Source organism: Lytechinus pictus, chromosome 10 (assembly GCF_037042905.1).
Source record: "Lytechinus pictus isolate F3 Inbred chromosome 10, Lp3.0, whole genome shotgun sequence".
Lineage (NCBI taxonomy): Eukaryota > Metazoa > Echinodermata > Echinoidea > Temnopleuroida > Toxopneustidae > Lytechinus > Lytechinus pictus.
In genome coordinates this window covers 25,937,804-25,965,435 of record NC_087254.1, presented here as the reverse complement: position 1 = coordinate 25,965,435, position 27,632 = coordinate 25,937,804, and the positions used below count along the sequence as shown (strand labels likewise).

The 27,632-nt window shown below is 34.8% G+C and overlaps 1 protein-coding gene across 3 annotated transcripts in view; it reads left to right on the top strand.

Annotated features, from left to right (window-relative positions):
* The window catches only part of LOC129270399 (dynein axonemal heavy chain 1-like), a 70,823-nt gene that overhangs the window by 26,249 nt on the left and 16,942 nt on the right, over positions 1 to 27,632 (top strand). For 2 of the 3 annotated variants that reach the window (XM_064105672.1, XM_064105673.1), the window contains exons 29-56: positions 161 to 310; positions 1,273 to 1,359; positions 1,828 to 1,934; positions 2,481 to 2,652; positions 3,107 to 3,261; positions 3,872 to 4,049; positions 4,501 to 4,695; positions 5,362 to 5,481; positions 7,740 to 7,898; positions 8,399 to 8,515; positions 11,257 to 11,298; positions 12,938 to 13,078; positions 13,566 to 13,726; positions 14,161 to 14,318; positions 14,841 to 15,014; positions 15,683 to 15,829; positions 16,452 to 16,717; positions 17,065 to 17,261; positions 17,671 to 17,806; positions 21,042 to 21,250; positions 22,236 to 22,407; positions 23,075 to 23,266; positions 23,627 to 23,746; positions 24,274 to 24,450; positions 24,897 to 25,088; positions 25,267 to 25,434; positions 25,985 to 26,176; positions 26,702 to 26,833. In XM_064105672.1, the coding sequence (XP_063961742.1) occupies positions 161 to 310; positions 1,273 to 1,359; positions 1,828 to 1,934; positions 2,481 to 2,652; positions 3,107 to 3,261; positions 3,872 to 4,049; positions 4,501 to 4,695; positions 5,362 to 5,481; positions 7,740 to 7,898; positions 8,399 to 8,515; positions 11,257 to 11,298; positions 12,938 to 13,078; positions 13,566 to 13,726; positions 14,161 to 14,318; positions 14,841 to 15,014; positions 15,683 to 15,829; positions 16,452 to 16,717; positions 17,065 to 17,261; positions 17,671 to 17,806; positions 21,042 to 21,250; positions 22,236 to 22,407; positions 23,075 to 23,266; positions 23,627 to 23,746; positions 24,274 to 24,450; positions 24,897 to 25,088; positions 25,267 to 25,434; positions 25,985 to 26,176; positions 26,702 to 26,833 (4,416 nt within the window). The remainder of the gene's footprint in view (positions 1 to 160; positions 311 to 1,272; positions 1,360 to 1,827; positions 1,935 to 2,480; positions 2,653 to 3,106; positions 3,262 to 3,871; positions 4,050 to 4,500; positions 4,696 to 5,361; positions 5,482 to 7,739; positions 7,899 to 8,398; positions 8,516 to 11,256; positions 11,299 to 12,937; positions 13,079 to 13,565; positions 13,727 to 14,160; positions 14,319 to 14,840; positions 15,015 to 15,682; positions 15,830 to 16,451; positions 16,718 to 17,064; positions 17,262 to 17,670; positions 17,807 to 21,041; positions 21,251 to 22,235; positions 22,408 to 23,074; positions 23,267 to 23,626; positions 23,747 to 24,273; positions 24,451 to 24,896; positions 25,089 to 25,266; positions 25,435 to 25,984; positions 26,177 to 26,701; positions 26,834 to 27,632) is intronic. The other variant, XM_064105674.1, reaches the window with a different exon arrangement.

The window sequence follows — 27,632 nt, the reverse complement described above, 5'->3', positions numbered from 1 at the left end:
ATTGTCTTAGATTGGTTTCTTGATAATAATTTTAAAGAGTAATGCTTTGCAGTAAACCATATGATATTCTTCCCAATTACAATATATCATTTTATAGATCACAATGATAACTTGCATCTTTCCTACTACTGTAAAATCTCTTTTGATCTGTCTCCTTTAGGCTTTGTTCCGTCCAGTGGCCATGATGGTTCCTGACTATGCCATGATTGCTGAGATCTCTCTCTATTCCTTTGGTTTCAATGAAGCCAAGGTCCTCTCCAAGAAGATTACCAGTACCTTCAAGCTCTCTTCAGAACAACTCAGCTCACAGGTATGAGAACAATGTTTATACATAAATTCCAGTGTTCTGTGACACCAGAGATGTGAGAGTTCAGCTTTTTATCTGATTTCAGTTATTTTTTATTTTGATATTCAGCTTAATGTCAGCTAACTTCAGCTTTCCGCTGTTGCCCAGCACTTTCAATTTCAGCTCATCAGCTATTTTCAGCTCTTTTTATTTCCGATCATCATATACCTGGAAGCACAAAGCTTATCAGTTGATGGTAGGAATTGTTTTGCAATTGATTGCATTGCCCTTATTGTACAGTGTATCATGAAAATCAGTTTTAGAATCAATTAGTTAGCTGTGTGTTGCTGGACCCTGTTTGATATTGATTACAACATGAAGTCAAACAGGATCTAAAAAAAAAATGATTACCCAAGTGTTTGTGTCTCCAAATGAAAGTCATGTGTCAAATGGTTCTGGTAGAAAATAAGTAATTGTTTGGTAAATGGCAAAAATAAACATGGCATTGATGTTGTTTTGCAGCTCTTAATCCGAGCAATTTTTATTTACACGTAAATATCTGCAGTAATTTGACGTTTTTTCCAACATTGTCTGTTTTTCAGCCTATGTTTCATTATTTCATGTTTGGTTTACCAAAAAAACCATGCCAGAACTTTAATCTCAATCTCCTATGATTTTTCTTTTACTATGTAACTCACAAACACTCTACACAGTAGATTTTTCACTTTCTGATTCAGATTATTACAAATTTATATGAAGATTTGTGATGATATGGTGAAAACTACCCTTGGTATTAAAAACAATATCAAACAGCATATATGGGCTGTGTTTTATTGGAAATGCTATTCATTGAAAACTAATTTTCTCTTTACTTAGGTGGTCCTTCTATAGAGATGGTAAATGAAACAGGTTTGACTGCAGCATATATATTAGTTTTTGTAAAGATTCCAATAATATATTTAATATTTTTCTCCTTTCAATAAAAGGATCATTATGATTTTGGTATGCGTGCTGTGAAGACTGTGATTTCAGCTGCTGGCAATCTTAAGAGAGAGAACCCCAAAATGGCAGAGGTAAATAACTTTTTTTTTAAGATTACCATCTTTGTAGAATTTAATTATTCCAGCATTTTGAATCTATTGTAAAATTTGTTTTTATCACATGTTTATATCTCATTTCAATTTTTCCATGATCTTCTTGCCCTTATTCATGATGTTGGAGGGTGATGTAATGTATCGAATGAATAGATAGATAGATGGATGGATGGATGGATGGATGGATGGATGGATGGATAAATAGATAGAGAAGGAAGGAATTAGTTTTACTAAAGAAGTGCAAATATTTGTAAATGAATAAATGATTGAATGAATGAATAGATAAATCAATAAATGAACAAATAACGTAAGAGAATGAATGAATAAGTAAGAAAATGAACAACAAAGGAACATAAATTACTTAATAAATAGAAATTATAATAAATAGAACATTTTAAATAAATGAATGATGAAATCAGTAAATAAATGAATAATTTAATTTTTCAGGATCTGATTGTTCTGAGAGCCATTCGAGATGTAAATGTTCCCAAGTTCCTTCAAGACGATCTTAAACTCTTCAACGGTATTGTGTCTGATCTCTTCCCTAAAATCAAGTAAGTCTAAGCAGGTTTTAATTGAATCTGTGTGATTAATACATGATGTCATGGGAGTAAATCCAAGAGGTGAAACTATTATTTAGGGGGATAAATTATTGTTCAACCCCCCCCCCCCACCTGAATAGTATGACGTCATGGATTTATGCCACTGCATAACATATATGGGGAGTTGGCACCTTTGAATGTTTCTGACAGATAAATAGCACTAGATATTGTTTGTCATCATCTTCATTATCATCATCATCAGCTTGTTAAGTTGTGTCCTCATACATAGAAAAGTACAAGTACTAGTATTTCTTAACTTTGCATTATTTGTACACCAAAGTACATGTACTAGTATAATTTTTCAATGATCTATAATTTGTTTCAAGCCTCCTCCATGTAACATTTTATGATTACATATACAGTACTGTATTGTTGAGAATAGAGTGAAACTAAAGAAGAAATCATTAAGATATTAACAATATTGAGCTACCTTTATTGTATGTCTGATATGCAACAGGCTTTAGAACTAAAGTCTTATCTTTTATTTTCATCCATCAGGGAGGAGCCAATAGACTATGGTGAGCTAGATGCATCCATTCGTAAGCATTGCTCTAAACTCAGTCTCAAGGATGTAGATGGCTTCGTCACAAAGTGCATTCAACTCTATGAGACCACAGTGGTACGTCACGGTCTCATGTTGGTTGGACCTGCTGGATCAGGAAAAACTATGGTAAGAATTAACTTTAACTTGTTGACTTCTCAATTCCATGATTGATATAATGATAATATCATAGGACACTAAAATGTATATTACAAACACCTTGTTAGATTCCCAAGGTGCTGCTATACTACCCCAGTAAAGCTATGCTGCCAATTCCAGTGCTTACAGCTTTTTAAGGATTCCCTTCCTGCCTGTACCTATTTACCTCAACTTGGTTGAGTGCAGCGCAATGCAGATGAACTTCTTGCTGAAAAAAATGAACTCTACGATGGGATTTGAACCCCTGACCTGATGATTGCTAGGCAAATGTCTGGACCATGACACATCCACAGAGACTTTTTAAAGGAACCTGTCAATGAAGACCACCTGCTCATCATCCCATTTTTCTTGGGTGTTTGTTCTATACAGTAGAGGTTTCACCTTTAAATGAAAATGTTCTATTTTTCCCATGCTCCATCTGCAGTGCTATGAGGTCTTGAAGCGAGCTCTGACATTCCTGAGAGGGAAGGAAGCGGTAGGAGGAGGCAACTACGAGACTGTACACACCTACATTGTCAACCCCAAGTCAATCACTATGGGTCAGCTGTATGGAGAGTTTGATCTGCTCACCCATGAATGGTAAGAAAGCCTGCAGTATCTTAATTTAATTTGTTGGAGACTGAGCATGCATATATGCATACTGAAGTCTACGGAAAAGGCTTGTTGCAGCATAATCAGCTAGTCTCTAATGGGTTCATAAGATTACACGTTAAATATCATGTGTGCAGAGGCATTTCAGCATGTCTGTCATTCAGACTTGACTTCTTGTGAAACAGCCTAGAACTAATAACAATCCAGGCATGGGGGTTCATCTTTACTTTTTTTAAAGGAGAGTAATTGGAGGCATGGTAGCTCAGTCAATAGAGTGATGGTCTTGTAATTCCAGAGGGTTTGAAACCAAATCAGTGTGCCCATGCCCTTTGAAAAGGTATTTATTGTCATAACCAGGTCCCTTGATGAGGATCTGAAGCCATTTGTTCTCTGGTTGGTTACTAAAAAGGCACTCAAGCTTTCTTAGCAGTCAGGAGAGCATTTCCTCAACATTCTTCATATGACGAGTTATCAAATCTGACAACTTGCCTTGCCTTTGATTGGCTAAGAAGCCAAGATTTCTTACTTAATGTAAAATACGGACTTTCCTGAAACGCTCCCAACCACACTATAATTTGATATTTCTTCACCTATCCAGGACGGATGGTATCCTTTCATCCCTCATCCGCTTTGGTTCCTCATCAATGGATGAGGATGCTCGGTGGTATATCTTTGATGGTCCTGTAGATGCTGTTTGGATTGAGAACATGAATACTGTGTTAGATGACAACAAGAAGCTCTGTCTCAGCAGTGGAGAAATCATCAAACTCACTGAGGTACTAAGCCATTGGAGTGAAATATGTTGTTTGTTTTTTTAGTAAATTTTGTTGACTTATATTTCATTGTGCTAAAAGCCTGTATAAAGCTTTCATATAGGATCGTTAATGCATTATATTTAACAACATTAACTCTGTGACTTTAATCTCACAAATTTGTACTGACCTTTATATTTTTTAATTGATTCTTTTTGACATTTGAAGTTTTTCATCAATCAGAAGAGCATTTTTCATAAAGCAAATAGCGATTTTCACTGACAATTTATATCATAGCCATTCAGATGTAATGATTTCAGTAACATACATGTACATGTATAACAATGTTTTTTGCAGTTGCAGCGTATGATCTTTGAGATAGCTGATTTAGCCATTTTTTAACTGCTACGTTTAGCCTGTTCAGTATGTTGTACCCAGAACCTAATTTTGTTTTTGCTTTCTCATCTTATCACAGTTCCAGCGTATGATCTTTGAGGTAGCTGATCTGGCCGTTGCTTCACCTGCTACTGTCAGTCGGTGTGGTATGGTGTACCTAGAGCCTAGTATCCTGGGTCTGAAGCCGTTCGTTGAATGCTGGCTCAAGAAACTTCCCGAAGTCATCTATCCTCACAAAGACAAACTCCAAGCCCTATTTGATGCTTTCCTGGAGGTATGGCAATATTTTTAAAGATGAAGATGAGTTCTGGGGAGGGTTTCATGAAAGGACTTGTCAGACGTTTTATCCGACAAGTCCTGTTTTATCTGACAGTTACCATCGAAAGTAACCTGCCTCTCAGCTGATAAGAATCAAGAAGTTAGATCTGACAAGTTGTTGGACAAAAATGTTGATGAAACACTCCCCAGGACATGAATTATATTTTTAAAGAAACTGCCTATGAATATGATTAAAAGATCAATACATGATGCAAGGTTAAGCGGTATCGAGGTGAAATTTCGAAGATCACTATAGACCAGATGATTGCTTGTTCTTATGCTTCATGTAACTAAGAAAGAGTTTGATGGATCAATTATTCAACCTGAAAGTTGCCTAATGTATTCATATAGCAATTATGGTGATCTCATTCGTTTAGGGCTTTCAGGAACAATTGTCACACTGCTTTGGCTCATTTTTAAGAGCTGAAGAATAAATTTTAGGATGCACTTCAAACTTGATTCTTGTATGCATATTGGAGTCATTAACTGACTTGGTTTCGTTTATGAAATTCTAAATTTCAATTTGTAATATACTTCACGTCTGGCAATGATTGGAGGCATAAATTTTAACTGTGCAATTGAGAATCTGTTGATTTTTTGTTTATTATTACTTTGTTTACAGGAATCCATTGAATTCATGCGAGCCAACTGCAAGGAGATAGTATCCTCCATTAATAGTAACCTTACCCTCAATCTACTCAAGCTTCTTGATTGCTTCTTCACCCCTTTCGTTCCAAGAGAGGTAAGTAAAGACACCCCCTTCAGGCTTTCTAGGGGGGGGACAACAGGTGTTTCCTCTAAAGCCTATTGGAAGGAAAATATGAATCAAAATTCATATCATTCAAGTTATCCCTAGCTAACCTTAGATCACACATTTATACTTACAGAGGAGCAGTTGCTGAGTACAATTTTTTTGTATTGAGATTGAGCAGAAACAAGTATTCAGTAAAGGTCTTGAGAAAAGAAATTGAATTAATTTGATATGTATATTCCCATTATGTAATTAGTTTTGGTGCTTAGATTGTGATAAAAGGGTATGGGAATCGTATGATCCAATGTGATTTAATCAAATTATTTGCCCCTGGTTTGAAATAGGTCTGTGCTATTCATACCATACCTGTCTAAAGCAATTTATTATGTTATTCACAGTGTACAAAATTTGATGCATGCATGAAAATTGGATATATTTGCTCATTCGCCCCTCTCTCTGTCTCTCTTGACCTTCCCATCCCATCCCGCCCCTTCCCCACCCCACCCCATCCCATCTCCCACCTCACTCAGTTGCTTCTTGAAAGGAAAAAAAAAAATGCATTGTTCTATTACCATTGTCTATGAACAATTCCATTACTAATACATTAGTATTTGCCCATACCGTGCTTTTGTATGAATCCAGATTGTGTGTATTATAAAAATTGTTGCCATGTGTCTATCAGTTAAACAATGAACTCCCTTTGCTAATACAATGTATTTACCCTCCCTTGCTTATATCGCCTCATTCATTATTTTTTCATTCATTTAGGATAAAGATGATGTAAGTTTGAATAAGCTTTGGAGAAGAAGTGAATGTTGTGTGACTTCATTGCTGCCAATGTGCGGAGACTAATGCATATAATAAAACCTTAACAGCCTACTAAATACAAATCCTAATAACAGTGCACTCCGTAATGAACATTTACAAAATATGTACCCAATGGTACCTCAGAAATTAAAAGAAATATTGTAAGATTAAACGTAACTCTAATATCCCTTAATGGATTTTAAACACTCTCCAATATGTTTCATTCATTTTTCTGTCCTTATTGAAACCAACAGTTTCAAAACAGATTGTACTTCCCTTTCAAACAGTTGAACATGATTTGATTTTAGTATAATGTGTATTCCCTGTAGACCCTAGCTTGATTTAGACTTGGCATATTAATAGATAACAATAAACATCATATAAGATAGAACTTGACTTAGGTCTGAAGTTTTCCCCATTGATTCTAATGACAATTAATGTGTCCATGACTTTGTTAACCTTACATAACCATTTACGTTTAAAGATACTAATGCATGTTTGTGGTGCTGCTTTGCATATTCAACTGTGTCCAATATTGTTTGTCTATTATTGAAATAATTTGATAAGATATACACGTACATTTTAATCCAACTGGCATTGATATTCTCATAATTTCATCTTCATGTGAGGCACATTAAGTAAAATCTGTGATACAAAAAGACACCTTCCCTCACTTCTAATAAAAAAAGAATATGAGTGTACTCAAAGTATAATCAGTTAACCCATTGCAAATAGTTACAATAATTGTGCATTATTATCACATTAACTTTAGTTAGTTAACCGTAATTTTTAAAGAAACAAAATTTAAATTTCAAGTGATAAGAATACATCTTGTAATAGTGAATGTCAAAATTTGCATAATAATATTTCTATTGATTCTTGAAGGCAATGTTCTTATTATTTTATTATCTTATTGCATAACAACAATAGTTTTTTCAGCAATGGTGATCTTTAGAATAATTTCAGATGACAATAACAGTTATTTCAAATCAGCTCAGGTGAACTTTTTCATAATCCTGTGAAAGTTTATTCATATTAATGATATTAGATACATATATTTTGTATTTTCAGTATTTTCAGTATTTTCTGATTCTGATTTTTATTTTGTTCAAAATTAATGAAGATTGACAAACCAATTTGATTAAAACCTGTAACTATGTGATAATATTGTATATTGGAGAGATTAAAATGTTGTCTACCACACAGATTGCATCATTCAGACCAAGGCCCCTGTATTAAATTTCTTATTGATTAATTGTACAGTTGCTTACATAATTAATTGTACATAATGATCACTGCATTCTGATCATGAAAATCAATACTAAGATCAATTACAAATCTTTGAGTTGGGATTGTGTGGGACCTTAACGATACTGCACTACACTAGCATTTCCATTGCTTACATCCCTGATTATATGTGTTTTAATCTTAATGTTTGTTAGGGGGATGCACCATTACCTCAGGAGAAGATGGATCGCATCGTTGAGCTGATAGAACCATGGTTTATCTTTTCTCTCATCTGGACAGTGGGAGGAACAGTGGACATGGATGGAAGAACCAAATTCGATGGGTTCTTGAGGGAGAAGATGAAGAAAGAAAATGTAAGATAAGTTGGAGATTGATAAGAGGCTTATGGCTTATGGTGATGATGGTGACAATGGCAATGATGATGATGATGAAACAATATTAACGAATGCATGTTATGGTGATGATGAATATAGCAACGTTGATGGTGATGGTGATGATGATGAATGATGATGATGATGAGCATGATGATGACAATGATGATGATGATGATGATGCTGATGGTGATGATGATGGTTATGACTATGATGATGATGATGATGATAATAATGAAGATGGTGATGACACTGATGATGATGATGATGCTTATAATAATAATAATAATAAAAATAATGATAGTGATGACAGTAATGATGGCACTGAAGATGATTATGACTATGAGGACTTTGTTACCAGTGATGATTATGAAAATGATAATAATAATAATTGTATAAATAATAAGCATAGCATCATGATGACTCAGATGTTCTCCAATATATCATATTAGAAGCATTTATTTCTTTCCAATTTGGTCTAGGTCCAGTTACTAATGCCAGAGGAAGGTTTGGTCTTCGACTACAAACTGGACGATGGCGGGATTAGCAAACGCCCTTCAAGGGATGATGATGAAGACGAAGAAGGAGCTAACAAGCAGGTAAAAGTTCATTTAGATTCACAGTCTCCTTTTATATCAACCAAATAAAGATTAACCTTGAATACAAATAGTAATGCAGGATATATTTGTAGTGTACCTATATTTGATTCTAATAATTCTAAATTTCTAGAACCATCTCTATAGTTTTCGATATGTATCTAACTTAAGATTTCATCTCATTCTTCATTATGCTAATAGATGTGGCCTTATCTAATCCATGATGTATATTATAATCCTCCTTGGTACATTAAAATAATGCCTTTTCAAACATGAAATAAATCATTTGTGATTTCTAATTAGATATTCACTCACTTTGGTGCCAAAACCGTGTAACTCGAATGTAGTTGAAATCACTCCTTTGTTTTTATTAACTAGATAGCTTAATTAATTTCCTCTCCAATTTCCAGCCATTTATCTTACACAAATATTCCATGGTCTATTAAAGAGTCTATCCCAGTAGATATACAGTGTTATGGCAGTCATATTTGCATTTTTTTAAACATATTTTTTTTTAATACATGTATTTTTTTCACCTAAGCAATTTTTTGAGCAATGTCCATTTGATGATTTTCTTTTCTTGCCTTATGGTTCATTTACAAAACTGTGAATTTCTAATTACAGCTTAATTTTAAGCTCCTATGCAATTTCTGAAGCTATATTCTTGGTGAACTCTGTTCTTCCAGCCTCAGTGATCCATTTTAAAGAATTTCAAACATTCTCTCTTTCCAGCAATTTTATACTTCATATTACTCATATTTGTGTTAGTCTTTTTTCAGAGACTACAAAGTTCAGAAATTGTGAGATGAATTTATCGCTATCTATTTTTTCTCTGATATGTACTTCTACATAGGTATGAGCATTATTATTTCAAACTCAAATTCCACCCTCTCAAATATTTCATTTTTTTTTCCAAAAATTTACTTGTCAGTTGATAGTTTTGATTCCTTATCTGTATTTTATTTTCTACTCTGATGTCTGTTAAATATTGTTGAAAGGAAGTGAAATTTTTCAAAGAGCAGATCTGGGCCCCGTCTTACAAAGAGTTACGATTGATCCAATCAATCGTAACTCTATGGAAATCCATCAGTGTCATAATTTTTTCTACGGGTAATTTACACAATGTCCTCAGTAAACAAAGAGAAGCACAGTTAATTTTCAAGAAAACATTGAATGCATGATTTTACATCATAGAAAATATTTTGAACAAACATGCATAACAGATGTTGATGTTGCTGGCCGTCCATTGTTGTGATTGATCGGATCAATCGCAACTCTTTGTAAGACAGGGCCCTGCTATTCTAAAAACGTTCCTATTATCTAGACTTGAGTTTACATAATTGTAAACTATTTTAATTTGATTTCATCATGTTTCTATTCTCATACTAACATTTTCTCTACATCCTACTCCTTTTTAAATGGCGTTCTTAATCTAAGGGATTTGCCTTCTATCTTTTGGACGATGAACAATGTTCAACAGACCCGGTAATCATACAAGCACAGGCATGACAATGCATGATGTAGCTACGGTCTCAAATATAGACCTAGACCTGTATCATGGCAGAGTTCAAAGACCAGAAAATGGCCCAAAGATGAAATTAAGATCGGTTTCATCCAAAATCATGTGACAGAGTTTACTTGGACAGACTCCGCCCAAACATAACACTCAGTGATTGATCATAGAATGATTTTTAAGGTTGATTGCATGGACAATAATATGCTATGTCAAATGTGCTAATCAGATGTATGATCAATTACCTAAGTATGTGTTCCAGAACCCAGGTATTATATCCTCGATCAAGATCATTTTTTAGACATTACTCATATATTTGACATAGATCAAAATAACTTACTTTAGACCAAGACCTAAGCCATTATATTATTAATTACTTAGACTTTGCTCCTTACACTATATTGGACTTACATACATATAATGATCCAAATCCAACTGAGCACTGTGTCAGAAAATTGTTCACCACTGACAATCTTTTTTGTACTTTTATAGGTAATCAAAGACCATTTATTTTCTGTCATTCAAAACCAAGGATTTCATTTAAATTGTGATATTCTGCTCAAATGAATTATAACATTTTGTTACTTTTGACAACTTTTATGAAATGATATCATGGTGTCAACTTGGTAATTTCTAAAAAATAATATTTTGACATAGTAATGGCCAGTGATTGTATAGATTTTTTCTTTCCCCGTTCAAGGTCTACGCCATTACAACTAAATTGTTACCTTTATGAGTTTTCTCAAACCAAGACTAAAGCACAATGCCAAATCCTGAAAAAGATTTCCTAGTATTACTTAGACTGGAAGTTTTCACCTAAAGTTTTCATAAGAAATGGAAATATTGTTTCCAAATTGGCACCCTTACAATGACAATGACTAAGATATGTACTATTTTTTAATAGGACCTGACAAAGTTTTTATTCTTATTGGTAATTCTTCGAGACCTATGCATGATCATCAACTCACCCTTGATATCTGCACTGCATGTTAGTAGCCTTTTACAGTGTCATTCCAGATAACTTTATTGTAGCATTCAAGTAATCACTCTCATCTCTGTCTTCCTGTCTCTCTTTTATAGGCCCCTCACCTATATAATGCTGCATATTCATATTCTTTGGTTCCAATTGCTTTACATGTGTTTCTAATAATCTTGTCTCATTTATGCTAATGTGAATGATGTAGTCCATAAATTAAATTGAAATTGGATTGAATCTTCATACATAAAACAGGCTGAGAAACAGGCTTCTGAACCACGATTGGTCTTCACCGAGGTTTGTAATATGGTCAAAATTTCAGGTTCAGTTGAAGTTTATTTGGAATCAATTCTTACCATTCTCAAATTGCAGTTTACAATTTGGTTCTGTTTTTTGGGGGGGATTTTTAAAGATTTGTGTTTTCTTTTTATCCTGGAATGAGGGTATTTGTATTGTGTTGCAAGTTCTCCATATTTTTTGTTTACTATCCTTTTCTTTTTACATGTAGTTAGTTTGGTATGAATTTACCTATCATATATTTTTTTTCATTTATTTTTTTTCTCATGATAAATTGTCCACAAAAGTTTTGATATTGTCAAGAGACGCTCATCAGGGCCCGTTTACACAAACCTCAGCATTTTATTTTAGGGCTGAGTTTTAAGCTTGATTGAATTTATTAATTATGTGCTATCAAACTTAAAAATCAACTGAATGATTAATTTGCTAAGCTTTATGTGACAGAACCCAAGTTATTACAGCAAAACTAAATGTCATAGCTGTAATATTCCAGAGATTAGTGACTATCATAATGCATACAACATATATTTGCACAGTGTCTATGTAGAATTCTGTGTGTTGATTTTTAATGTCCTATTTGGGGATTGTCACATCACAGTTTCAAATGCATGATGACTTTGATTTTGTTATCATGCTATATTGTTTATTATCTTCACATTCACTTTCTGCACATTTTATTGTTGGCTGTTTCCGTACACATTCTTAATTTCAGTTAAAAAAGGTTCTTCCTAATACCTTGGTCACATTTGCTCTACGGCGAGTGGAAAAAAGCCGTTTTTACATTATATGTACGAGCTACATATAGGTGGTTTGTATAAAAATGAACAAAACGGCTGTTTTTGACTCGCCGTACGGCCGCCGTAGAGCAAATGTGACCAAGGTATTACTCCCTTTTTTTTTGAGGGACAAGGCATTGAGTGTAAATCAGAATTATTCATTCACTCTTCTTTTTCTTTCTTGTCTTGATCCATCTCTCCCTCTCTGTTTCTCGCTCACTGTCTCCCTCTCTCTCTTTCTCTTTCATTTCCTCTCTTCCTGTCATCTCTTGGAGTCTTTTCAGAACTTGTATCACATTTTATTGAAATATGTTACATTATACTGTCAATGCATGAAATGTAGATGGATTTATACAATAACATGATCAATTTATCAGTCAGTTTCAATCCTCGTGGATCAAAAGAATAACAATTTGGCACACAAACATGTAGTTGCTTCAGCTGTGGCTATGTTACTCAACAAATTTGTCCCAAGTGATTGGTATTATTTAACCACCCAGAAATTTATAGAAAGGGGAATAACATTGATAATGATAATAAATGAGGATAATGAAGTTACTGATGATAGTAATAATAATGATGATGATGATAATGATATATCGTGACTTCATCGTGGTAAGAGGAATGATAATATCAATAATGATAATGATAACTTTGCATCAAACTTAAGAGGGATTTCTTTCTCCCAAACCTAGATTCTGTTGTCCTTCACATCACCTACCATTTTGTGGATTAAATAGACCTATTGTTCTCATAGCAACTTGGCATATAATGATAATAATAAGGATAATAATAATAATGATAATGATGGTAATAGAAAATAATAATATTTGTAATGTACACAAATATTTTGTTTACATTAGATCTGTTGGAAGCATTGGATGAATGGAATTGCTGAGGTTCAGATATCTCCTGAGATGCAGTACTCTGATATCATTGTGCCTACTAGTGACAGTGTGAGAGGGGCTCATCTTCTTGATATGCTGCTCACCAATAGAAAACAGGTAGGTAATACAGTTAGGGTCCTGTAGTTTATTGAAATATTGTTACAAGTAGCAGGTCACCGTGACTCTATGACACTATGTATAGCCTCAATAGATTTTTTTATAATCTAAACCTTAAATCAATCTTAAAACTTTGACTCCTCACAACTGGCAACAATAATTAAGAAAATTACCAACTTAAATTGCAAAAGAAATAAAATTGTAGATATAACACATTCAAATGCACTCTGAAACAGTGGCATCATTGTTTTTGTTATGTTGCCAAATTAGAGAGTGCTCTGTTACACAGTTCATTTTAATAATATGTTATATTTAATCACTATCATATAGGATAAGGATAAACATTACACCCCAGTGACTTAATAGATGACACAATCATATAAGCTGTTGCTAAATAGTAAGATATGTGTACCTGAAACTCTCACCTGATTGGTTCCTGTGTCTGTTATGACTTTTTGTTTTCAAATACCGTGACCTTTGATCCCAGGTCATCTGTGTAGGAGACACCGGTACAGGGAAGACCATGACCATCTCTGACAAGCTCCTCAAGTCTATGCCTGCCAAGTACATCAGTAACTTCATCTCCTTCTCTGCTCGTACCAGTGCTAATCAGACCCAGGATCTCATTGACAGCAAACTTGATAAAAGGTATGCATACAGAAGACTCTGCATAAGTAGACCTTTCTTTAGTCTAATAATTGCCAAACTCAACGCATTATTTCAGTCCAGAATATGCAAAATTTGTGCTGTTTACATCCTATTAGTACAATTTCACCTAAGTCGAATAAATTTCTGTGGTCCCACTAGATTTAATTTAGACAGATTCACCTGTACATTTTCCTAATGGTATGAAATGTTATGTTGATTAGTGATTGCTAAGGACTGAATTTGCATGGGACCAATTGAAAACGGTCTCAGATTGTCTACTCATCATTGATGTTCCAAATGCATTTTCTGGTGATTTTGAAGTAAAATGAAGTACTACTTCAAGTCAAATTATCACATAAGTTAAAAGTTTTCTGCGTTCCTCAGAGATTTGAATTGAAATGAGTACCATGTATCTACTCTTTTTAAATTGAAAGGCGCAAAGGAGTGTTTGGTCCACCCCTCGGCAAGCATTTCATCCTATTCATTGATGATCTTAACATGCCGGCCCTCGAGGTGTATGGAGCTCAGCCTCCCATTGAACTGGTCAGGCAGTGGATGGACCACAAAGGATGGTATGACAGGAAACAGATTGGTAAGTTAATGATTATCATTATTTTGATATTAGGAGGAGGAGTATAATGATGGTTGTAGTGGTGATGATGATGATGTTGTTGATGATGATGATGATGGTGTTGAGTGGTGTTGGTGGCAATTGATGATGATGGTGATAATGGTGATAATGGTTGTAATGATCGTAATGAATTTGATGTTGATGATGGTTTTAATGACGATGGTTGAGATGCTGATAATGATGAGTATGATAATGTTTGTGATATTAACGAATTTGAGATGTTGATCATGATGATCATGATAACGATGATGATTATGCTAAGTTTTATTATTATTATTATGATAGTGGGGATAGATATGATGATGATGTTGTTCTTAATGATGGCAATGAAGATGATGATGCTGCTGGATATGATGATCATTATAACTATCATGTATCATAAAAAATAATGATGCAGGATTAAAGGGGACATTATTAACTCTACTACCACTGATAATATTAATCTCTTCTTATCCATCTCACACCCTTCCTCTAATGATATAGGTGCATTCAGGGAGCTTGTTGATATTGGGTTCTGTTGCGCCATGGGTCCACCCGGTGGAGGTCGTAACCCTGTGACAGCCCGTCTGATGCGTCATTTTAACTACGTCTCCTTCATTGAGATGCAGAGGAAGAGTAAGGTCCGTATCTTCTCCACCATCCTCAATAGTTGGCTTGGTAAGTGGTGGCTGCTTGTCTGTCTCATTCTCTATAAGCAGTGTCACATACTGCTGTCTTATGATGCAGTCTGAGAAACTAGTGTGTATCTTTATTTGACTCTTTGAATTCATTTGTCAGGTAGTATTTAGATGTAACATCTGCTCCAAACTTGGACTCATTCAAATTTAATTGTTACTATCTAACAAATTTTGTATTATATTACAGAGGGGTAGATTGTATTGTTATTTGGCAGTGTGTATGTTGCAGGAAATTTACATATGATCACAGTATAATAGCTTATACCTGTCCTTACATGTAGCTTTAGATTAGTAATTTTGAAATCTTCAAGAATTACTTGTTTTCTACCCTCTTGTAAAACATGATTCAAAATATTCAGTTATGAAATCTGATTAGAATTTGCATCTGTAATAAGAATTGCATTAATTTTCATTATGATGCCAAATTAAGGAGTGTGATCATTGACTTAAAGTTAAATTTATTTTATTCAAGAATGGTTAAGGATACTGCATTGGAAGTGGTATCTAATTTATGTCCTATATTTGTTGTGCACAATTGTCTCCTACTGGAGGCGCTTTACATCTATGGATTTTTCAAAGATGCTGTATACCTTATCAGATATTACTAAGAATAATAACAATTAATTCATCCCATTTTCCCCTATACAGCAGGTAACACAGCCTTGAAAGAGTATGCTGGTCAAGTAGTGAATGCATCTATTGATGTATACGAGACCATCATCACTCAGCTTCTACCAACCCCTGCTAAGAGTCATTATACCTTCAATTTAAGAGATCTCTCCAAGGTCTTCCAAGGTAAATCCAAATTTCCTTAGATATTTTAGATGATATATTTCAGAACTTCTGCCTGAGAAATTTTTCAGACATCTGCAATAGCCAATCAAAATTCCTTACTCTGAAAAGTGTTTTAGAAGATAAGTCTGAATTGCTTTAACACTGTAATGTATTCAGAACTTAGTAAGATATTTCTCTGAGATCTTCAAACACAAGTCAAGATTGCCTTACTATTGAGGTAATTTTTAATTGCAGCCTAAGCGATATTTCGAATATCTTCAGAGGCAATTCACACTTTCCTTACTCTGTATGGTATTTTAGGAAATAAGTTTGAATGACTTTACTCTGGAAGGTATTTCAGAATTTCAGGCTAAGAAATCTCTCAGATCTTCAAAGCTAAGTCAAAATTGACTTACTCTGTAAGGTATTTCAGAACATCATGAGCCATCTTTCCAATTTTCATAGATATCTCTGAATTGCCTCACTGTATCAGGTATATTAAAATTCAGTAAGAGAACTATCATTGGTCTTCAAAGGTATTTCTCATGTATCAATCCTTATGTATCTGTATAGTTTGTAATCTTGCTTCATCTGGATGTGAATAAATTTAAATTAACAGTTTGAAATTCACCTCCATTTTCAGGTATTCTCATGGCTGATGCTTCCAAGATGGAGGACGTGAGCCATCTCCTGCGGCTGTGGCATCACGAGAACTGCCGTGTCTTCCAGGACCGTCTGGTGAACAACCAGGACAGGGATTGGTTTGCAGGGTATCTTGAAGAAAAGATCACCAAGGATTTCAGCTGTAAGATGGAGGAAGTCAACCCAAGGCAGCCCATGCTCTATGGAGACTTCATGATCGCCAACGTGGACAACAAGGTCTATGCAGAGATCACCGATCAAGAAAAGGTATGCCATGTGTTGATGTGACTGACTTTGGGATGAGGGAAATTTTAAGTCTGTTGATTCCAAGAGATAAAGCCTGGGCCTGATCCATAGAGAATCTGAAGTGTCAAAATAAGAGACAGAAGTTTCCCACAATTTTACAAGTTTCACTGTGCTTCTAACCATTTTTAATGAATTGTTGAAGAAAAACTTTCATTTAATATTTGTATTAACAGCAATAGTGTTTAAACCACACAGACTCGGTAGCTTGCCTAATAGTTGTTACCATTCACTCACTAAACAGTCAATATTGCATTTTATCCCATGTTTCAATGATGTAACTGTGCAGTGTATGTTTTATTTACTATCAGATGGTGAACGTTATGGAGGAGTATCTGGAGGATTACAATCAGGTCAATACAGCAGTCATGAGATTGGTGTTGTTTGAGGATGCCACTAAGCATGTGTGTCGTATATCTCGTGTGATCCGTCAACCTCTTGGCAACGCTCTCCTTCTAGGTGTAGGGGGTAGCGGAAGACAGAGTCTCACAAGACTTGCTGCTCATATGTAAGTCTAATTAATCCTAGATTCAATAACTTTTACTATTCCATCCCCCAAAAGAAGTATTTATGTAAATTTTGATAATGTCAAACAGATACCTATTTCAAAATATGAAACAAATTCAGTAGATAATGAAATTTGAACAATAAAAAGCTTATGATAAAGAAATGGAGGGGACACTTGAAAATAATATTTTTTAGAGTACTTAAGTGTAAATTCATAAAAAAAAAATAAAAAAAACCTGTTCTTTCTTTGATTTACAGCTACCTCTCAAGCATAGAATGGGACAACACTGTGGAGTTGAATCTCTGTTTATGATAGATTTGGGAAAGCCACTGTCTGCATACAGCAAAGCTGTGTATATGACTTTTATAACAAAACCTAATCCTTTTCATGATTTTTTTTTCTCTGACAGGGCGGAGTATGATCTGTTCCAGATTGAATTGGCAAAGAACTATGGTGTGAATGAATGGAGAGAAGATCTCAAGACTATCCTTCTCAAAGCTGGTCTTGAAAACAAAGCCATTGTTTTCTTATTCAGTGATACTCAGGTATTCTTTATTATCTTTTGCTTTCTCTTTCTCTGCTATTTTTATGTAATTGATTTCTTACCTGTCCTCTTGTTTTTAAAGTCAGCTGTATGTTGACTCAACCATTGGTTTGTGAAATGCTATTAAATGTTAAGAATTACACAAAGCTATGATGAATACTTATCTGCAATATACTCCGTCCCAAAACAGCTACAATCATGATTACATTCTTAACTCTTACTGTGCCAGTACGAATACCCCTTGACTGCCAGGGGTATTCGAGGAAATCCTAAATTGACCGAAACGTAAGCAGAGACCGATTTTAAAACGGTCATAACTCTTTACCCGTACATTGTATAATGAAACCTTCTACACATGAAATCATGCATGGTTCATGGACTTTATGATCATGTTATTATCTTTCTTATTCGCGTTTTTAAAAAATGAGAAAAAATGTAATATTTTCCATTGTTTTTTTTTTCAATAAGTAAAACCTACAAATTATAATTTCATGAACATTTCAACAAGCAAGTAACCTGATGAATTGTAGAAATACCAAGAAATTAAGAAGATAAAATGAAAGTTCAATGTTTACCCTTTTAAATGACATAGATATTGATGAAACTGAACGAACAGAAATAACAAAAAATAATGCTCTTTTGAATGAAATACTATTTTGGCTATTTAAGTTGCTTCCTCTGAAGAATACACACACAATTGAAAGCGTTCTTTTCCAAAAAAGGGCATCGTCTTCGATCAAGTGACCAATCACAGAACAGCTGTGATCCCCACGCAAACACACACAGTAATATATCAGAACCCTATATCTTCAAAGTGTGGCCAACCGTAAACTTTCATTCGTGTAGTCTTCAAAATAAGACCCTGTGTTTTTTTTATTCGTAGTGTACCAACAAAGTTATTGCCAGTCAGAAGAAGACAAAATATAAATTTAAAGATGATATATCAAAATATAAAGAGGGATCGGACAGATTCACTACTAACAAGTTTGGGGTATAAAATCCCACAAACTGATATGGGCGTTCTTGGCAAAGTACAAAAAAGCAAGAAAAAAAAAACCGTTCTATTTTTCGTGAATCAAAGAAGAGGAAATGCAGATCAGTTACAAACAAAAAATCAATACAAATTTTCAAAAAAGAAAATAGGCCTATTTGTTCTGTATTACCGGTCTGACCAATGTAGCCAACTGTTAACATTCTCCTCGACTACATGCTTTTGTTCATGCCACTAAGTCATGAACAATGGATGCCCAGACTCTCTTTCACGAGGAATCTCTAATCCGCGCTCCCTTCTGACCTATTATCTAGGAGAGCAATTTAGCACAGGATGTTCTTAGAAATCGGGGCTCACGCACGTCTTTTGATTTGACTATTCAATACTTTCTAAGGTTCCGATATTTATTTCTTTTTACATTTTACTTTTTTGTGGGTGACCCAGGTAAAAAGAAAACAATTAGCCCCCCCCCCCCTACATAAAAATCCGGCGTCCACCCAGGGTCTCCCCAGCTCGTAGCACTATCCGTAGTAAAAACAGAATAATTTGTTCAGATAACATGATGTACAATATATAAAGGCCTGGTCACACCGCCCGAGCGTTGTTGGAGCGGAGAGAAAAAAATCATCACCGCTCGCTACTGTTCACCATTTTCGATTTCGATTGTTTTTTTTTCTTCTGATTTTTGTTTTTTGTCTAATATCTATTAATGCATTAAATCAGTTGTCAATTCAATTTTTCTAGTGCTTGGAGGAAAAAAGATTGAATAAACCTAATTTCATATAATAAAATACAAAAGAACAAATGAGGATGTGACATCATCAGCCCACCTAATGAATATTCATGACGACTGTTTTCACAAAATATTGCTAAACTTTAAAATTCAATAACTTTGTTATTTTGTTATCCGATTTTGATGAAATTTTTCAGTATTTTGCTCAGTGAATTATGCTCTATTTATAAAACTATAAATACTTTCAGCCCAGACATTCCCTTTAATAATAAGAAGGTGAATGAGAAGAATAATGATAATAATAATTACAATAACAATCATGATAATAATGATTATGATAAAAGTCATACTAATAATGATAATAATAATAACAATAATAAATGAATAAATAAATAATGAGTGTGATGATTGTAGTGCACAGACGAGAGTTGGAAATGTCAGCCTTCTTTACTCATATATTCATAGCGAGAACAATTTTTTGAAAATGCTAAAAACAAAGTATAAGACCTTTCCCCCGTCCCCCCCCCCCCGAAAAAAAAAAAATCTTCCACAAATCGTGCACATTTGCAGGCAGAAAAAAGCCTTGACACAAGAATACTACCATACCGGCCTGCAAAAGACCCGATCGATAGCTCATGAATATTCATATGACAATAGCGAATGGGCGAGTAGTGTTGGGTGAGGAACATCGTACCGCTCTGTCATCGGTCAATTCCGAGCTGAATGCCCTCGCACATTCGCCTTTGCTCTGCCCATAGAAGTACGTGTATTGCTACACACAACCGTTATATCACACGTGTCTATAGGGGAAATCTTAATTCAGATCGCGGCAATATCCGAAATCAACTCTTCAAAATAATGATGCAAAAATACAATTTTACTCAAAAAATGTCTATGTAAACCACTATTTTTTATATGATAAAATGAATTATGAATTCCTTGCCAGTATAACAACATAAAAAACACAGAATATGGTGTTGATTTTCTGGCTGTAAAATTGGTTAAACAAAAAAAAAGTTACTTGGGCACGTATACGTGCCAATGGCATTAGAGGCCTAAGGGCACAAATAGCTGCCAATGGCTCTTAAAGAGTTAAATAAATTTTGTTACATGATTATAGATCATTCCAAATGCATGATGATTACAAACATTAAGTAAAAGGTTCACATTTGTATTTATAATAGCGTTCACTATGTTCCCAGCATTGTCAATTAAGACAGAAATATATATATGTACCTTAGGTTAAGCATGTTATATGTAGAAATGGAGTAATGTAATCCAGTGGAAATGGTATCATGTTTTTTTTTTGTGTTTTTTGGTGTTGTGGGGGGCATTTTTCAGTATATTTTTCTCTTTTTTCTTCCAATGTGAAAAAATAAATGTACGATTGCAAGTAATCAGGATTAAGAGAAAATAGAAAATTAGATCCTCTATATAAAGTATTTCTTAGTTTAAAAGAGTGATTTAAGAAACATATTACCAAATTAAATATATTCTGTCAAACCCAAACAGATCAAGAGTGAGTCTTTCCTGGAGGACATCAACAATATCCTGAACTCTGGAGATGTACCTAACCTGTATGGTTTTGATGAGTTGGATTCTATCTACAACGCCATGAAACCCATCGTACAGGATTCGGGCATGCAACCCACCAAGGCTAACCTGTTCTCGGCGTACACCAAGAGAGTCAAATCCAACATTCATACTGTGCTGTGTATGAGGTAAAGGAATAGGGAATCGCATCTCATATTTGTTTAACTCCATAAGATATGTACACTTGTCCCGTGCATGTGGCACCTTTTTTAAATGATTTCTTTTGAAAAGTTGTACTGCTTTCAAATTATCACAGATTGAGCAGTTCATGAAGTAAAATGACAGTGGAAATAATTGGGGGCTAGATATACTAAAAGGTTCATGATTTAATGAGATTACCAATTTAGGGTGGGTTGGGTTTGTTTTTTAGCTACAAAGTGCCAAATAGCCAAGCTTCTGAATAATTGAGTGGATAATTTGATCGTTAAATTCATATCGTATTCACATATGATTAGGTGATACTTAAGCAACATGATCTACATGGAAATACAAAAAGTAATTATTGACAGTTATCTTATTTTTGTGAATTTTAGTCTAGATTCTATGGCCTGTATTCTGAAGTCAGGTTTAACTTAGACCATGGTCTAACTCTGCTAAAATTATGAGAAACCAAGTGTCAAAATTTTTATTAAGTTGTATGTTTCTTATATTTACTGTGCTCTTTCATGATTCTTCTATGGTGAAGACAATCATCTATTTATACTTCCTAGACAATTATGAATGATTTGAGAGCCAAATGAGCTTCATCTCTAGGGTTAGTGAATATGTAACAATTGGCTATCCATACTTAAGCCACAACTTTAAACCTGAGTTTAAGTTAAACTCGACTTCAGAATACGGGCCTATTATTTCAAATTATTTTTTTATTGCTAAACTATGACCAAAGTTATCATGGTGTACAGTTCACCATGATTCAAAAACCTGTCATCAAACCTATTGGCTGCTGTAATTATTTGAGTTTAGCTTTTAAATCACCATTGAGTTTGGTATGTTATCTTACTACCAACATATAACCTTTGTGATTTGTTTACTTCAGTGCTTGCCTATTGCATGAGAGTCCATATTTCATTCTATTTGATTAATTTGCTACCCAACATTGTTTGTTCCTAATAGTCCTATCGGTGAGGTCTTCCGTGCCCGTCTACGTCAGTTCCCGTCTCTGGTGAACTGTTGTACCATTGATTGGTTCAGTGAATGGCCGGACGAAGCCCTGCTCTCTGTAGCCAGGAACTTCCTGAATGACATCCCAGAACTGGAGGAAGGACCAGAGATCATAGATGGTCTGGTAGGTATCCTTGCAACTACCAACTAATTGTAAACTTGGAACAAATTGATTATATACTGTGGCCCAAATTCACTAAGTGGGTTTTAAATGCTCTAAAACCATGGTTAATGTGAAATTCATTTGTTAATTTTCTTGATTTCAGCATGTACATGTATATTTGTAAACTGTCTATTGATGAATGTGTCTTTGTTTGACGAGTGCTAAATTTACTCTTATTGTTATGGTGTGAGTCCATGGTTAATTAAATGTAGATTACGTACCCTTTGACTCATTGATTCGAAACTGAGGGCTCATTACTACCCAGACCATAGCGGCAAACATGAATTAAGTATTCATTACCGAGTCCTTCCTTAATTAACATGCTAAATTGAAATCAACAAATGCATGATATCTGGGGTAATAATTACGAGGTGGATGATGATTAGTAGTTGTTGTATAGTACTGTGGGAATTCTGCTTGTTATTAAAAGTATAAATCATATAAATATTAGTTACATGGGATGTACAAACATGTGAGCTCAACTTATATAACTATATCCAAAATTGAAATAAATTTCATCATGACAAAGTTGAATTTAATGTCATCTTCAATCTGATAATTGAAGTCTCTTTTAGTGAAATTGTAAACTTGTAATCTTAATACTGTCTTCCATTCATATTAATTCCAGGTCAGGATGTGTGTCGTAGTACATCAGTCTGTCGCTACCAAGTCTATTCAGTTCTTGGCTGAGCTCTCCCGTCATAACTATGTGACTCCCACCAGCTATCTGGAGCTCCTAGGAATCTATGGCAAGCTACTGGGGCTAAAGAAGAATGAGCTCAAGACTGCCAGGAACCGCACCAAAACCGGTTTGGATAAGGTATAAAGGGGGCCCTATGTCCGCCCACCTTATATTGGACTTGGGATTAAACATGAGATTTCTTAATGGAACATAACAAATTCATTTGACATTGTTTCCTTGTATTCTCAAGATTTTGTATGACAAAAAAATCATTTTATAAGTTGAGAAAAATATTGAAATTTCTTACAAAACACCAGATATCATGATTTTTAGATTTAAAAAAAATGATGGTGGCTATATCTGCGCACCATTTTGCTTTACACATGATTCCAGTGTTTTCGGTGAGGGACTACATTTTGAGGTCATTTTGCATGAAATTTCCTAAATTTAGCTTTTTTTTTCTTTGAATAAATCTTAGTTTGACTGTTTTCGTTGTAGCTCTTGAGGACGGCTGATGATGTAGCAGCCATGCAGGAGGAACTAGAAACCATGCAACCTATGTTAGAGGAAGCTTCCAAGGAAACCTTGGTTACCATGGAGAAGATTAAAGTGGATACGGTAAGTCATGTGACCTTCATCTATTCTGATATTTACCACTGACAAGTTACTTCGAAATTTACTCCTGTCCTCTTTGACCTGGATGACTTAGGGTTGTGATAGGGTGTTTTAGTTCTGAAAAAAGTAATGATTGTCATACTTGACATGTGAATATGATGATTTGAATATGATTATAATGAAGATGTATGTAAACATCTATAATATAAATATGATTATCATAAAAGTAAATATATCAAAGATGAATGAGTATTAAAAGGAGAACATTGTACAGAAGAATATAGTATAGATGATATCATAAAGGACAAAATTTGATAATTAAATAAAGTTAAGTTAAGGAAGGTGATATTGAAAAATTAAATGATTATAAATATGAAAAAAAAGAGATTAGCATGACAAAGTTGAAGATGACAAAGATGAAAACGATGAGAATGAATATGATAATGAATGTAAAAAATGTTGTATTCAGATGAAATGCCAACTTTTTTCTCTCTATAATTAAAAACGTCTTTCGTAACATTTTTTTCTAGGCTAAAGCCAATGAGACAATGGAGATCGTCCAGAAGGAAGAACAGCAAGCCATGGCTAAGGCTAAAGAAACCCAGGAGATTGCTGCTGATGCCCAAAGAGACTTGGACGAAGCTCTTCCAGCCCTTGATGCTGCTCTGGCCTCACTTAAATCACTCAACCGTAATGATGTTGTAGAGGTTAGTTTAAGAAATGAATCATTCTTTTTTTATTTGGAAATGTCTGTATTAATGTGTGTGAGGGGGTTTTTATAAATAGGGCAAAACTTTGTCTTTAGTATGGCGTAGTAATTTTGACTCTTGTGTTTCTATACTTTAAAATTTCCTTCAATAAGAAATTCCCCCAGCCTCGAGCTGTACCCAGGTGAAGTAAATTGGGACTAGGCAGGAATATATTACTAGAAACAAAGAGCGCATAACAGCTGCTCTGCTATAAAGAGACTGAATTGAGGAAAATGCAAATTGTGCTTCCAAACAAGATGAGAATCACATCCAGATGAATGATTATATTTGTGAGAATCTGATCACCACTATGTGCTTACCTATGTCATCAAAGACTATATCTTGCCTTGTTTATTCTAATTCACTCTTGATCCCAATCAAATCTCTTCTTTTCCCATCCTCAGGTCCGTGCTCTGCAGCGTCCACCCCACGGTGTGCGTATGGTGATCGATGCTGTGTGTATCATGAGAGGTGTCAAACCTAAGAAGGTTGCAGGAGAGAAACCAGGAACTAAGGTTGATGATTACTGGGATGCTGGCAAAGGTCTCCTACAGGATCCTGGCAAGTTCCTGGAGAGTCTCTTCGCGTATGACAAGGTTTGTATCTTCACCATCGTTTCCTGTTTATGTCATGGAGTGTTACATGATACTACACCCTTAATGCTTATTTTCATGAGAGGCAAACTTTTCTGTGGCGGTCAACAACTGCCTCATTGACTTTCCTTCTCAGATGCCGTGATGTTATTGAAGTTCATTATTTTTTCATACTCCATAGGACAACATTCCAGACTCAGTCATTACGAAGATCCAACCATTCATTGACAATGAAGAGTTCACCCCTGCAGCCATTGCTAAGGTCTCCAAGGCTTGTACGTCCATCTGCCAGTGGACCAGGGCTATGCACAAGTACCACTTTGTGGCCAAGAACGTGGCACCAAAAAGGGTAAGTCCTGTACAATCTCATCTATGTTATTTGTAGACTGTCCATTCTCCTCTTCATCTGGTCATCATTGTTATTATTCCAAATGTATTGCCTATAAAGTATTTTTAGCTTGAACGCTCTTGCAAGAATGCTCCTCAGAGAGTGGAGAAAGTGTATGCATTATGCACATACATGCAGGCCATAATATGATGAATGGTGTCATGATATATCTGGAAAATGACATTGTTCAGATGTGTATGGCATTATCTTCTAGCAGAATATTTGTAATACATAAAGTACAAGTAGTGGTATAAGCTGATATATCTGTAAAGTGCAAAGTGCTCCTTACAAACTTTATTTAGTATTTAGCACCATGAAAAAATATCTGCATGTACTACTACTACTAATAATAATAATAATAACGGCATATTTACCCAGGGTAGCCACTTCAGTTCTGAAAACTGTTCTCTCAGCGGGCCCTGCAAGGCCAGTACTACATGTACAAATATAAGCTTGGATGTATGTAATTGTCACTGATTTATGATATTAACAACTGGTTGTCCCTCTACAGGAAAGCCTTCGGATGGCCAGAGAGGATCTTGAGAAGACCCAGCGTATCCTGGATGCAGCCAAGGCTAACTTGAGGGAGGTAGAGGAAGGTATCGCTACCCTCAAGGCCAAGTATGAGGACACTGTTGCCAAGAAAGAGGAGCTGGAGAATAAGTGTGACCTTTGCAAGGCTAGGCTTGTCAGGGCAGACAAGGTATGTACAAGAAAGTGGGACTCAAAGTCCCATGACCCCAAATAAATTATGACTTATGATAAATTTTGCATATGAATGTTAATGTTACAGGAATGTTGTACCATGAAGCCTCTATACTGATTCATTCTTCGTCATGGAAACTCCATCAGTAATACACAAGGAATTTAATCTACTAAGATCAGATTTCAAATTTGGCTGATGGAAATAAAATTGATTGAGAATCTGATTTAGCTTCCAATAGTGTGTTACAGTCGTGCTTAGAGTCTTGTGTAAAGTCTCGCTTAACTTTCAGCTCGAGAATATGTTCATTGATGTGTATTCCTAATTATTTGTATATTATTACATGTATATCTGTATTATTGTAAAATGTGAAAAACGGTAATCTCTTTGTAGAATTTCCATTTCATCATCCCTTTGTACCATTCGAATTCAATATATGAATTGTAAATAGTTCTTTGCCTCTTTGGTAAATATTTTCAGTGAGAAAAGTCTAGATCATAAAGATGTTTCTTGTTTCCTTTGTAGCTTATTGGCGGTCTAGCCGATGAGAAGGGTCGATGGCAAGAGTCCGTTGACCGCTTAGAGAAGGTCATTAACCAGATCTCCGGAGACGTGCTGATATCTGCCGGCTATGTAGCATACTTGGGACCATTCACAGTAAGTGCCAATATTCACAAGAACGTTTTATTATGGATAAATCTATCAATTAATTTATTAATATGCTTCATAATAGCAAAAGTTTCCTAGTCAGTGATCAGGGTCCCGTAACACAAAGGTTAGCGATTGATCGTATGCTTGATTATTACGATTCATTGTACATTGTAGTCAATGGAATCAATCGTAGAAAAATGTTCTACGATCATTGCTAAGCTTTGTGTTACAGTGCCCAGAACATTGTTTTCTTCATTAAAGGAAGCTTTGCTAAAATACACAAGATACACATTGTCTGTGTGTGATAGAAATGGAAATATGGTTTTGTGTGTCAGCAGTTAAAAGGATTTGTGTTTATTTACAATAATGACTTTACCAGGGGCCCGTAAAACAAAACTTAGCAATGATCATAGAACATTTTTCTACGATTGATTCCATTGACTACCATGTAAAATCAATCGTGAAAATCAAGCGTACGATCAATCGCTAACCTTTGTGTTACAGGACCCAGAAGTTTATGTTTTCTGATAATGTGCCATTGAGTGATAACCTATTTTTGCTCCTGCCATCTCTCTCCTCTTTCATCTTCTCTTACTTTTTCCTCTTTTATTCTTTCATCTCATCTGTCATTCTTGTCTTACCTTCACTTCTTTCTCTCATATATGCTCAAATTATCTTACTTACCTCCCCTCTCTGATCATTCTTTGATTTTCTTGTACCACATTTACCTCCCCCTCTCTATCTCTTTCATTCTAATCTATATTTCATTCTATTCTACTATGTTTACATCCCCTCTCACATCCAA